The sequence below is a fragment of the Symphalangus syndactylus genome, chromosome 1 (assembly GCF_028878055.3).
Source record: "Symphalangus syndactylus isolate Jambi chromosome 1, NHGRI_mSymSyn1-v2.1_pri, whole genome shotgun sequence".
NCBI lineage: Eukaryota > Metazoa > Chordata > Mammalia > Primates > Hylobatidae > Symphalangus > Symphalangus syndactylus.
Window position 1 is genome coordinate 143,671,573 of NC_072423.2, and position 12,879 is coordinate 143,684,451.

The window sequence follows — 12,879 nt, forward strand, 5'->3', positions numbered from 1 at the left end:
ACAGATAAAGCTGGAGGACACTATGCTAAGTGAAATAAACCAGTCATGGGGCAAATACTTTATGATCCCACTTACAGGAGGCATCTAACATAGTCAATGTCAGAAACAGAGTAGAATGGTGGTTGCCAGGGAATGGGAACTTGATGTTCAATGGTACAAGGTTTCTTATGCAAGGGCAAAAAAGTTTTCAAGATGTTTGTTACAGCATTGTGCCTATAGTTAACAGTATTATATCATTCTTTTAAAATTTCGTTGAGAAGGGAGATCTCGTATTGTGTTCTTGCCACAATTAAAAAAACTAAACAGAAAGAAAGGGAAAAATAAGTGGATGGACAGAAAAGAAATATATGAAGGACTAAGGAATATATGAAAAATGTTTACCAAATATGAGTTAAAATAATGTGCTCTCAGTTCTTGCTTATTTCTTAGTGGTAGTACCTGGTACTGGCGAAGAATAAGCAACAGCACTCATATGTACAGCTCCTTGGTAAATTACAGCAGCTGTAGCAGAGAGCAAACACCTTCCACCCCGGAATTCTGTTTTTCAGAATTGGTTCTAGGAAAGTAATTTATTTCAGAATTGTTTACAATGGGGGGAAATTGGAAACAACCTATATACCTTACAGGAATTAAGTTCGTTGACATTTTAAAGACACTTTTGAAGCCATTAAAATAATAATATAAATGCTTATTTACTCTCATGGAAAGATAAGTGTGAAATTTTTAAGTTTAATAAGTTTATTAAGCTTATATTAAGTTTAAAAACAAATTGTAGAGCAGTCTGATGTGTAAGTAATTTAAATTAAAAAAAAATTCTGACCGGGCGCGGTGGCTCACTCCTGTAATGCCAGCACTTCGGGAGGCCGAGGCGGGTGGATCACAAGGTTAGGAGATTGAGACCATCCTGGCTAACACGGCGAAACCCTGTCTCTACTAAAAATACAAAAAAAATTAGCCAGGCGTGGTGGCGGGTGTCTGTAGTCCCAGCTACTCGGGAGGCTGAGGCAGGAGAATCACTTGAACCTGGGAGGTGGAGCTTGCAGTGAGCTGAGATCATGCCACTGCACTCCAGCCTTGGTGACAGAGCAAGGTTCTGTCTCAAAAAAAAATTCTACGGTGAACACATGGGGTTTTGTTTCTTAAAAACAAATATTGTACATGAGTTAAAAGCGTTGCTGCTTTTAATTTAAACTCTTATTTTGCTTATTGCAAAATAAAAGGCAATGTCACTGTTCTTTGAGCGCTTATCATCTTACAGGTGGATGGAAGTTGATTGTTTTTCTAAGTGCTTTGTGTTAATTGTTTGATAATTACAATATATCTTCATACTGAGGAAGAGGATAGTGTGGAAAAATTGGGCCTTAAGTTGAAGTTTCTACAACTGGAATAGAGAATTGAACTTACTACATTAAAGACTATGAGGAGTAAAATTAAGAAAATGTTGCAATTAATGCTGTGTTAGGGAAAGTAAGGAGATAAATATAAAGATTAATATTCCATATTATGCTAAGGAAGATTGGTTGGATAGAGATGCTTGAATCTCCGAACGAGTCATTTGGTTCAAATTTTAATCTTCTTCCTCATTCCTTATGATCATTAACAACAACAAACAATAACAGATAAATTGAAGGCATTTTGTAGCATCTAAGCACCCCTATACAGATTATGCTAGAATCTTGTCTAGAATTATGACATCATTGTTTTCTAAATCACTGATTTAAAAAAACACATTTCTATGCAGACCAGTGGAATTTCTATTTGTTTGAATATACTGTGATGTTACAACATACTGACTTACGAAATATTTTGTATCATCCTCTCTTGTTATTTAAGCCGTAGTATAGACTTTACACATCGTTTTTCTTTGTGTCATTATGAAAACTCAGCTCATTTTGTAGGCTTTCTATAAAATTATTCTAACACTTAAACTTTTTAATTTTTTTCTGGCTCCATGATTTTTGGAAAAAAAAAAAAAAAAATTAGGAAAATACAAAAACATACAATAAAGAAAAAATAGAATTCCTCCCTCTTCCACCTCCCAGAGCGTTGCTGACATTCTGGTATGTTTGCTCCAACACACTTTATCCTTTTTGTGTAATGTTGAGATCCTACATTGCATAAAATTTTAAATCATGGTTTTGTTTTCCACTTACATCCTAACACAGGCTCTGCCTCATAAAGACTCATCTTTTTTTTTTTTTTTAGGAGTTTCGCTGTTATTGCCCAGGCTGGAGTGCAGTGGCGCAATCTCTGCTCATTGCAACCTCCATCTCCTGGATTCAAGCGGCTCTCCTGCCTCAGCCTGCTGAGTAGCTGGGATTACAGGCCCCTGTCACCATGCCCAGCTAATTTTTTGTGTTTTTAGTAGAGACAGGGTTTCACCATGTTGGCCAGGCTGGTCTTGAACTCCTGACCTCAGGTGATCCCACCTGCCTCGGCCTCTCAAAGTGCTGAGATTACAGGCATGTAATCTCACCACTGCGCCCGGCCCATGAAGACTCCTAGCTAACTTTTACAACTACAAACTGTTCTACCTTAGGCACTAAAATTTCCTTATTTTTTTCCTCTACTGTCCTCGGTGATGCCTATCTTTTCCTCTTAAATTAAGACTTTTAAAAATAACAAAGATGCTTTTTTAGGTACTCCTCACATTCGTTCAATTTCAGAAAATAAGGTGGTGACAGATGATCAAATAATCAAAGAATTTTTTTTGAACCAGTTTTTTATCTTGGCTCCCCGAAGAGGCATATATAGTATAAAAATAGTTGTGACCTGAAAGTAATTGCTTATCCAGTTATTTAAATGAGCAGACATAAAGTGTGTAAGTGAGTGCTTGGAGCAGTAGATTGTAAGCAATGGCCATTCCTGTTTATGGACTGCCAAGGCAGCTCCCTTGCTTTGGTGCACTTGTGCTGCATGGCCACCAGGAGGCAAACTATGTTTGGGAAAGAATTGAAACCCAGTTTGTGCAGTTGTGTCATGTATCTAGCACACCTTGCTATGTTTGTGTGTGTATTTCACAGTACAAGCAAGAATGACTTTTGGTTTTTCCTCCTCACTGGCACTGTTTTAGTTTATTCCTGCAGCTTCTTGCTCTGCTGTTAAGAGATGTCATTAACAATGTTTATTTTTAATATGTGTGGTTATAGCGTAATATAATTCAAGTAAAAATGTTAATGAATCTGATTAATTGGTGATTAGATTTCTAATTTCTTCTTTTAGAGAGTCTAAAGAACTTCCCTTTTAATAAGGGTAATTTAAGGCTGGGCGCGGTGGCTCACGCCTGTAATCCCAGCACTTGGGAAGCCGAGGTGGGTGGATCACCTGAGGTCAGGAGTTTGAGACGAGCCTGGCCAACATGTGAAAACCCATCTCTACTAAAAATACAAAAATTAGCCAGGCATGGTGGCGAGTGCCTGTAGTCCCAGCTACTCGGGAGGCTGAGGCAGGAGAATCACTTGAACCTGGGAGGCAGAGGTTGCAGTGAGTAGAGACTGTGCCATTGCACTCCAGCCTGGGCAACAACAGTGAAACTCCATCTCAAAAACAAGACAAAAAAAGGATAATTTAGAATTTTCTGTTACTGAACAAACAACAAACACAACCAAAAAAAAAAAAGAAAAACCACCTCTTACTACATGGAGTGGTGGCATGTCTGTTTTTAATCATGGCAAAATTTGACTCTGTTCTTCTGTTTGTTTTTAATGCTGATTGGTTTCTTGGTTTTTACAAGGTTTTGGGAGGTAGAGGAAAAGGTTCTGGTATATTTTTAGTATGTGGAATCTGGAAGGAAAAGGTGTTTAGGTTTTTTAATAATAAACTGGGATGAAGTAAAAGGCCACACCTAGAGGCAGCTTGCCTCGACTTTAATTCCTTGATCATTTAGCTTCAGTTGCTGTGGTGCAATATATTGAGCAGGTTTTTCGTCAGTGTATGAACTGGGTGCATCTTTCTCACAGGAACCCTGGGCAGGTTATTGGGTCTGTCTCTCTTGCCGACAACCTCTAAAATGGCAAGCTGGGGGCTTGAGTGAAGAGGGAGGGGGCCTGCGGGAAGGGAACTTACTTAAATTTTCCCTTCCTCCGTCTCTCCTCCCTGCTTCATACCCTCTCTATAGAATTTCTAAAAGAACTGCTTCCTGCCAGTTTTAATAGCACTTAATAGTGTTATTTATGGTAACAATTCTGCATTTATTTCTGAGTCTTATTTTCTAGGAAATCTTCGAAACAGGCGTAGGACATTTTTAAAACATTGTTTTGTTATACTTTATAACATTTTTAAAAATGTTAAGAGCTCAGGCTATTCGTGGTTTAATGGAATTAGCTTAAGTGGGCATGTTGTTGTTGTTAATTCTTGTATCCATATCTTTGTTTTTCAAGTTCTTTTGGTTTTTGCTATCGTGTTTTAACATACTTTTACAAGCCACTCTACTGAAATAAAAATTAGTAGATAACTGGCAAAAGATAGTCATAACTGTGCCCGCCTCACACTCCTAGTCTTGAAAGACCACCGTAAGAGACCATATGATGTTCTGTAAATGCAGTTACTCACGCAATAAATGTAGTAGTCTTTAGAATATGCCTATGTGATGGACCATTCCTCTGGAACTCCGATATTACATCTGATAGAGAAACTGTATGAATCTTTTATTGTTGATTATTTGTGAGGTGCTCAGCATGTGGGAATTAAAATTGAACTTTAACCTTTTGACAATCTGTCATTCATATATTAGAATAGAAATTTCCTTAAATATTGTAGTTGGGAACATTTATTGCCTGAAGTCTTTTTTTAAAAAAAAAACAAAAAAAAAAACACCTTTTCCAAAATACCAGGTTTAAATGTAGGTTTACATGTAAAATATCTAGAGAAAAAATGCTCATGTTATTAGTGTGAATATAAGAAGTGAAAAATGTTAAAATCAGGACACAGTTTACTTTCAGGAAATCCGAATTTTTTTCTAATTATGAAAGAAACATTAGGCACTTGAAGTAGTTAATTTCCCCTAGCGATCTTTCAAGTGGTTGCAGGATCTGTGACATTATTGGTTGTTCTGTAAAGCTCCTGAGACCACCCACTTTCTCCTCCCCTTTACCATCTCGGATGAAAACCATAACAAGTCCACAAGCATGCACAGTATGATGTGGTTCAGAGGCGCTTCTGGACCTGCAGGAAGGAGATTGTATTCAGAGCAAGAGCATCATTTTGGCAACATCTGGAAGTGAAAACGGAAGCCAGAAACACTTGGCCAGCCCTGGGGGATTTGTTTCTTCTGTGCCTGTCTGGCGGAATGACATTTGCTGTGTAGGCATGTTTCCTCTGACTGTATTTCTTGGCCTTGAAGAGTACTGAGTTTAAACAGACAGTATGTGACAGTCCATGGAAACTGCCTCTTCTGTGAAATCTTGCCACCTGCTCCGAAGACATGTTGTTGTCTCCCAAATTCTCCTTATCCACCATTCACGTACGACTGACGGCCAAAGGATTGCTTCGAAACCTTCGACTTCCTTCAGGGTTTAGGAGAAGCACTGTTGTTTTCCACACAGGTCTGTCTCGCATAGATCTCTGTTTAGTGTTGCACGGGGGACGTCTTCATTCATTTGCAGATGTTTATCAGAGGTTTTTCCAAGGAGACAGATAATCGGAGAAACAAAACTGTCTCTGATGAGAGATGAGGCTTAATTTAAAAATTGTTTTCTGTTGCCTCAGCACGAGTGCATAATACTTTTACTTTTGGCAGCAGATTGCGTTGTTTGTGTTGATGGAAGACAGAATTGTTGCCTTGGTGTTCCCTAGCACTTTTCTCCGTCACCAGCCAAATGTGTGAAAATCAGCACCTGTTAAATTGTATTTTACTTCCAATGGTTGGGAAGTAGGACATAGGTAAATTTAGAAGAATATTTCCTGTTTGCTTGTGTAGATGAGAAGGTTTCGATTGTTTTTCATTGGATAGTTTCTCAGTCAGATTTGACAGTCAATTTTAATATGCTAAAAGATTTCTGCATTCTAAACACTTCTGACAGAAAACATCCTAATGGTTATGGGGAAGTAGTAAGTGAATCACAAATCTAGTTTTCCAGTCTTCATAGTGAAACTTGTGCAATCTCAAAATACTTCCCCTGAGGTTTATGTTTGTATCTGCTTTTTATTTTCTGTGCCTAAGATGAAAATAAATTTAGTATATGTTTTAGGCACATGGTGACCTGTGGTCACTTTTAGGGCACTGGGTTGGCCTACATTGCTACTTTTGTTCTAGATGATTTTTACAATTACAGTAAATTAAATCAATTTTATTCTGTAAAATATGTTAGCTGGGATGCTCTTATATTTGTTTTGGGCTGAATGTCACAGGATTGTTTGATGAGGATGTAAATAGATTTTTTTTATTTCTGCTTCATGTGCATGTGACCCCTCGTGTATCTTGTTTTCCACTTGGCTCATCTCTGTCCCTGGTGATTTGTTTTCAGCTGACTGTTTTTAGTTTCCGCAGAGGCATCTCCCTCGTCTGTGGGAGAATTCTCATTTTTTCCAGCACCTCTCTCTCGTGTTTCATAACTCCCCTTGACCTGTCATTTGATTTTGCCAGCCTCTCCCTTTCAGTCTGAGCTGACAGCTGAAGGTAAATGGGGGAGGCAGTGAGGAGGTGGTCAACAGTGGCCCTCCTCTCCCAGCTCAGGGCCGCTGCAGCCCTTCCAACTGAAAAAATTAATAGGGGGGAAAAATAACAATTAAAGGGTGCCCTATATTTATAATAATGTGTCTGATCTAAAGTAGCGCCAAATATCTTTTAATTTTAAAGAGTTCTTTTAAAAATACTGTAATCCACGCTCCAAGTTAAAAATAAAATCAAACAGTATGGAAGGCTGTGCAGTCCTAGGCAAGCCTCTCTCTTACCCAGAGTCCCTGCCTGCTCCCCATGGAGACAGCCACTCTCAGGCTGTTTGCACAGTGTTCTTGCACGTTTCCAGTCGCATGTAAATCTATGTAGGTCTTTTATATTCTGTTTTGTTATACAGAAATAAAAGCGTACTATATATTCTTTACCTTTTTAAAGTTAATGTATTTTAGATTTGCATGTAATCACGTTTATCTACCTCATTAAAAAAAATAGTTCTGTAACATTCCATTATTGGGTAAGTCATGATTTACTTAACCAGTGCTCTAGTAGTAGACACTGTAAGTTGTTTGTAGTGTTGTTGTGAAGCAGATAGCTTTCCAAGACAGCTTAAGCAAAAGACACAAAGCTTCTCTTACCAGAGTTTAGTTGATCGTGATGTATCGGACACATTTTATTTTCTAAACTTATGTAAAACTATTTTTTGTTTATTAGCAGTCATAATTTTTTGAGCTAGAGTTCACATAGAGGTGATCTAATCTATCTTATACCAGGAAGTCTGAGGCCCAGAGAAGTGAATTTGCTTGCCCAGAGGCACACAGTAAGTGGCAGAGATAGGACTAAAACCTGGGACCTCTATTTAGAATTTTCGGCATACGTAGTTTCCAGCTGCAAATTTTGCTGTAATTTTGTTAGATCCAAGGAATAGCAGGGATGGAGAAAGTGTTTTGTGTGTTGGAGGCTTTTTAAAATCATGTAAGGAATATAATTCTGCTTACTGCCAATATTAATCTTTTATGGGCTTATCCATGTTATGTCATTGTAATGTCCAAGAAATCGCCATCAAGTGGGTAATTGATGCCATCGTGGTGACTCTTATCTGAATGGACTGTCAGCAGTAACTTGGATTTGTACCCTCAGTGAAGGAAGTGGTGTTGGTTGCCTCAGTGCAGTGGTGTTGACCTGGATTCCAAGAGGCCTGGATTATAGCCTTGATTCTGCTAGTGACCAAGTGAATAGCCCTGTGCACCTAACCTCACAGGGCTAGAAAATAAGGGAATCACATGAGATGCTTCCAGGTTCCCCTTAGCCTCAAAATCTGTGAATTTTCTGGCTGAAGATTTGAAAACCCTCAGTGTATTACTCTGCTTGGAAATTCATCTTATCTAAATGAATTGTCTCCTTATTTTTACCTCCTAAATTCAGTGAATACTCCTGAATTATCTGTTTCTTTTCATGACATCATGTGTCTGGTCATCAAACCCCACCTTTGTTTTTTTGTTTATTTGTTTGTTTTAGATGGAGTCTTGCTCTGTTGCCTAGGCTGGAGTGCACTGGTACTATCTGGGCCCACTGCAACCTCCGCCTTCCAGGTTCAAGCAATTCTCCTGCCTCAGCCTCCCGAGTAGCTGGGATTACAGGTGCCCACCACCATGCCCAGCTAATTTCTTTGTATTTTTAATAGAGATGGGGTTTCACCATGTTGGCCAGACTGGTCTGGAACTCCTGACCTCAGGCAATTCGCCTGCCTCAGCCTCCCAGAGTGCTGAGATTACAGACATGAGCCACCGTGTCTGGCCAAACCCCACCTTTGAATCATTACTTGTCTTGATTTATCCACAATCAATTGGTTGCAAAACTCTAAGACTCCATCATTTGAAATCTCGATTTGTTTTGACCCCCTGCCATTACCCTAGTTCAGGCGTTATTATGTTGAAGCATTGAAATTGCTCTTCTTGGCTGGTGCCAGTGGCTCACACCTGTAATCCCAGTACTTTGGGAGGCCAAGGGAAGAGAATCACTTAAGGCTAGGAGTTTGAGACCAGCCCTTGAGAGTTAGCGAGACCCTGTCTCTATTTAAAAAACCACACACACAAAATTACTCTAATAAGTCAAAAGTGGCCAAATATGAACGGTTTTGTATAATCCAGCCTAAGATGTTGACTGGGCTTTCTGAAGAGCTTTGTATTTGGTCTGTGCCTCCAGCCTTTCCCTTCTAAACTGTCTTTCGCATTACAGATTAATTCATTCATTTCATAAAGAAGTAACCCATTAGACGAGTACTGTGTACCAGGCATAATAGTAGGTGCTGAAAGTATGGCTGGGACTAAGTCTCACATGGACCCTGCCTTCACACAGCCCACTGTTTAACAGAAGGAGACAGAGCCCCAAGTAATAATGCAGAGTGTGGACTGGTGCCCAGGCAGCTGTTAGCAGGTGGAGGTACCTTTAATCCAGGTCCTCCAGTAGAAGTGCCTTTTAAGTTGGTTCCTCCGGAAATGGAGAATTAACCAAGAAACAAAGTGTTTCAGACAGAGAAAACAGCATGTAAAAACCTTGAGGGGTTTGAGGAAGGGCTCCTTCAAGGAAACAAAGGAGTTGTAATATTTCTGAGCATACAATGTGGTGGGATGTGGGCTGGCCATTATAGAGATCCAGCCAGAATAAGCTTTCTCATTGATCCCACATAGAGGGCACTGGGCGCACTGATATATTATTATTGGATGGTATCCACCACTGGCAAAGCGTGTTGTTGGATCGAGGTTATCTTTCCTCTTTAAATAGGGGAGAGAAGGGAAAGAGTAAATTTGGCAGAAACTGTGCGTGATGTTGCAGGACAACAGGCGCAGATGAAAATCTAAGTCCAGTGATGACTTCACTGACATGGAGAAGGGTCAGCAATAGTCTTTTTACCAAAATATTAAACTTGGTCTATTTCAGAATTCTACCTAACATATTAGTTCTATTTTTATAATGAGTTAGTGGAGGGAAAAGACTTTGCTAAGAAATATTCCCTGCCACTTAGCATTTAGTTTTTCCTATGAAGCTGGAAATTCTTGTGTTAATTACTATGAAGAGTGCCATTTGAACCTCACAGGTTAATTTCCTTCTTGACTTCAGTGAAGGCAATTCAGTACACTAAAGACAGAATTCTTTCTGTTGAGCTAGTGACATTAAAAGTGATTACTGCAGTGTAAAGGAGGAACATGTGTACGTACCTATCGAGGAATGACAGAGGTAGTATCAGAACAAAATATTTCCATTTACTCTTGCCATTTTATTTTATTTTGAACTTTTAGGTTCAGGGATACATGTAAAGGTTTGTTATATAGGTAAACTCATGTCACAGAGTTTATTGTACAGATTCTTGTACAATAAATAGTTTATTGTACAGATGATTTCATCACCCAGGTGTTAAGCCCAGCACCCAAGTTACTGTTTTTGCTCCTCTCCCTCCTCCTACCCTGCACCCTCAAGTAGACCACCGTGTCTGTTGTTTCCCTTCTTTGTGTTCATGAAGAGAACTGTTTTAAACAGGTGTTCAGTAAGAGGCAGGCAGAATGTGAATGCGTTTGTTTAATTAGGATGAAATTCATCAAATTATGTTCTCACATTTGGTATTCACTTTTGACTCCTTTTAGATGGAATTAACAGCTGCACTAAGAAGCAACTTCTCTCACCTGAAGAAAAGCAGCTTTGAGGTTGTTCAGTAGCTCTGCAGTGTAGGGAATCCTCATCTCTGCTGTCTTCTTAGTCCTGTCTTCATGATTGTTGCCTCATGATCTCACAGTAACTGCTCCAGGAAGGAAGAAAAAGAAATGAGGAAGGGGTGTTGCCAGGTCGCTTAAGCTTCTGTCTCATTGGCTGGGTCTTAGTCACATGACTGTATCTACCTGGAAGGGAGGCTGGGAAATAGAGCATGTGACTTCTCTAGTCTCTGTCCCACAGACAGGTATAAAATGTTAAGAGCCGTATTGGAGTATCTGCCACAGAGAAGGCAGAACAGGTATTTCTCAAGCTGATGTCGGCTGATTATAAATGAGGGGAGTATATTATTTAACAAGTTGGATCTTGAAACAGGCCTTGCTGTTTCTTCTCTATTCTATGCGTTTTGGAGGGGCATTGATTTCCTATGTGGATTGGTTCCATTAAACTTTCAAGTTGTTTTGTCATTTGGACGTAAGTCTTATTATTTGATTTTTGATCTCTTGAATGAATTTTCAGTTATACATTGGGAAGAATGTGTTCAACTTTAAATGTGGCTTTTGTATGCTTAATATGTAATTAGCGCATTTATGGATGTGTTATGGATTAGGAGGGCATTTATTCATCTACTGTTAAGGTGACAGTAAGTAAACTTCAATTTCTCTTGTATTTTTCTTACTACAAAATGTAGACGTCAATGAAGTCACATTAGAAAGTTTCCATTAAAAAAAACCACATATATTGGAATTTGCATGTGAAAAGATAAAATTCAGGGATTTGTAGAATGTAGAAGAAATCAAAAGGACCGAGATGAAGAAGAATGAGAGATGTAGTCTTTCGCTGCCCCTTAGTTATCTTACTGTGAATCCAGATTCTTCCTTTCAGCCTCCTTGAAAGCTGTCGTGAAAGATTTTGCTGGCCTCCTGCCACATAGACAAGCATTTGCTAAGAACTGGCGTTATGAATGGCATGATGCTGAAAACGTTTTGTCGTAGATTGATTCCAAGCTTCAGTAGCTGTGGCGGTTTTAGAGCTGTAGCTTTGCCATGACATGAAAATCCGCCCTTTTGGAGTTACAGCTTTCAATTGAAGAAGACAATAAGATGTTAAATGACAAGTTTTGTTCACAATAGGTAAGATTTTGATAAATTTTTAAAAGTCAGGTGTTGAAAGAGACAGTATATCCTAATCTGACAAGTTTCAGATAGAGTTTTACTACACTGAATTATGTTTTAATGTTGTATCTACTTTCACACAAAAATGGAAAGTAAATAATAAATTATGGTTTGGAGTTGCATTCAGCATGGGAAGGATAGCAGTGTTTTCCATCAAGAGACGTTGGAGGAATATGGCAAGCTGTATATAGTAAATACTTGTTTCGTTAGAACAATTTATTTGGTTAATTAATAATTACCCTATAAATTAATATATATTGATACTTTTTATGAGCTTTAAAGCATCTTTCAGAGAGAAGAATAATATTTTATTAATAGTATATGCCTATTATTTTCTTAGGTAGAAACACAACAGGTGTGATTTTAAAGGTATCTAATATTGAATATCATATTTCTGTGTTTATCTTAGGCAATACGTTGGGTTGTTTTAGTACACGAGGGTCCTTTTTGTAAACATCAGCAATTATGTGGCTCTGTGGAAAATTAAGACTAACAGGGCTTTCTTTTTCGGTGAGAGAGTTGCCTTTTTTCTCTCTGGTGACCTGAGTCCTAGGCACATCTCTTCCAAATTGCTTGTCCTTAATGGCTTAGTATTTTGAGAATGATGTTCTCTTTTTATTTATTGTTTGTATTATAAGTACTTCTAATGTTTAATGTTTTAATTGGCTATTTTAATTTTCATTTCTGTTGTAAGATAGTCTGTTTTTTTCTTTTCCTTTGGGAAGATATCCAGCAGTGGGATTGCTGGGTTGAATGGTAGTTCTATTTTTAGTTCTTTGAGGAATCTCCATACTATTTTCCATAGAGATTGTACTAATTCACATTCCCACCAACAGTGTATAAGCATTGCCTTCTCTCCACATCCTTGCCAACGTCTGTGGTTTTTTGACTTTTTGGTAATAGCCGTTCTGGCTGATAGGAAATGGTATCTCATTGTGGTTTTAATTTGCATTTCTCTGATGATTAGTGATGTTGAGCATTTTTTCGTATGTTCTACTTTTTCCTTATGTTGGCTGCTTCTGTGTCTTCTTTAGAGAAACATCTGTTCATGTCCTTTGCCCATTTTTTATTGGGGTTGTATTTTTTGTTAGTTGCTAGCATTATTTGTAAATTGTGAATATTAGATCTTTGTCAAATGCATAGTTTGCAAATATTTTCTCCCATTCTATAGGTGTTCTGTTTCCTCTGTTGGCTGTTTCTTTTACTGTGCAGAAGCTTTTTAAAGTCCCATTTGTCTATTTTTGTTGTTGTTGCATTTGCTTTTGAGATGTTAGTCATGAATTCTTTGCCTCGGCCAAAGTCCTGAAGAGTTTTTTCTAGCTCCCTTCCCCAACCCAGGAATTTTTATTGTTGCAGGTCTTACATTTAAGTCTTAAATCTGTCTTG

General features: G+C 38.4%; 1 protein-coding gene and 1 long non-coding RNA gene across 8 annotated transcripts in view; one reads left to right on the forward strand and one right to left on the reverse strand.

Moving 5' to 3' along the window:
- The window catches only part of LOC129486822 (uncharacterized), a 33,839-nt gene extending 23,426 nt beyond the window's left edge, over nucleotides 1-10,413 (reverse strand). The window contains exon 1 of the long non-coding RNA XR_008659109.2: nucleotides 10,294-10,413. This is a non-coding gene — a long non-coding RNA (uncharacterized lncRNA). The remainder of the gene's footprint in view (nucleotides 1-10,293) is intronic.
- MTUS1 (microtubule associated scaffold protein 1) overlaps nucleotides 1-12,879 on the forward strand; it is a 156,961-nt gene that overhangs the window by 97,921 nt on the left and 46,161 nt on the right. Inside the window, exon 1 of one of the 7 annotated variants that reach the window (XM_055287045.2) lies at nucleotides 4,092-5,543. The exons of the other annotated variants lie outside the window; for them this stretch is intronic. Coding sequence (XP_055143020.1) covers nucleotides 5,423-5,543 — 121 coding nt within the window. The 5' untranslated portion in view covers nucleotides 4,092-5,422. Of the gene's footprint in view, nucleotides 1-4,091; nucleotides 5,544-12,879 lie in introns of those variants that run through there. 7 annotated transcript variants of the gene reach the window in all.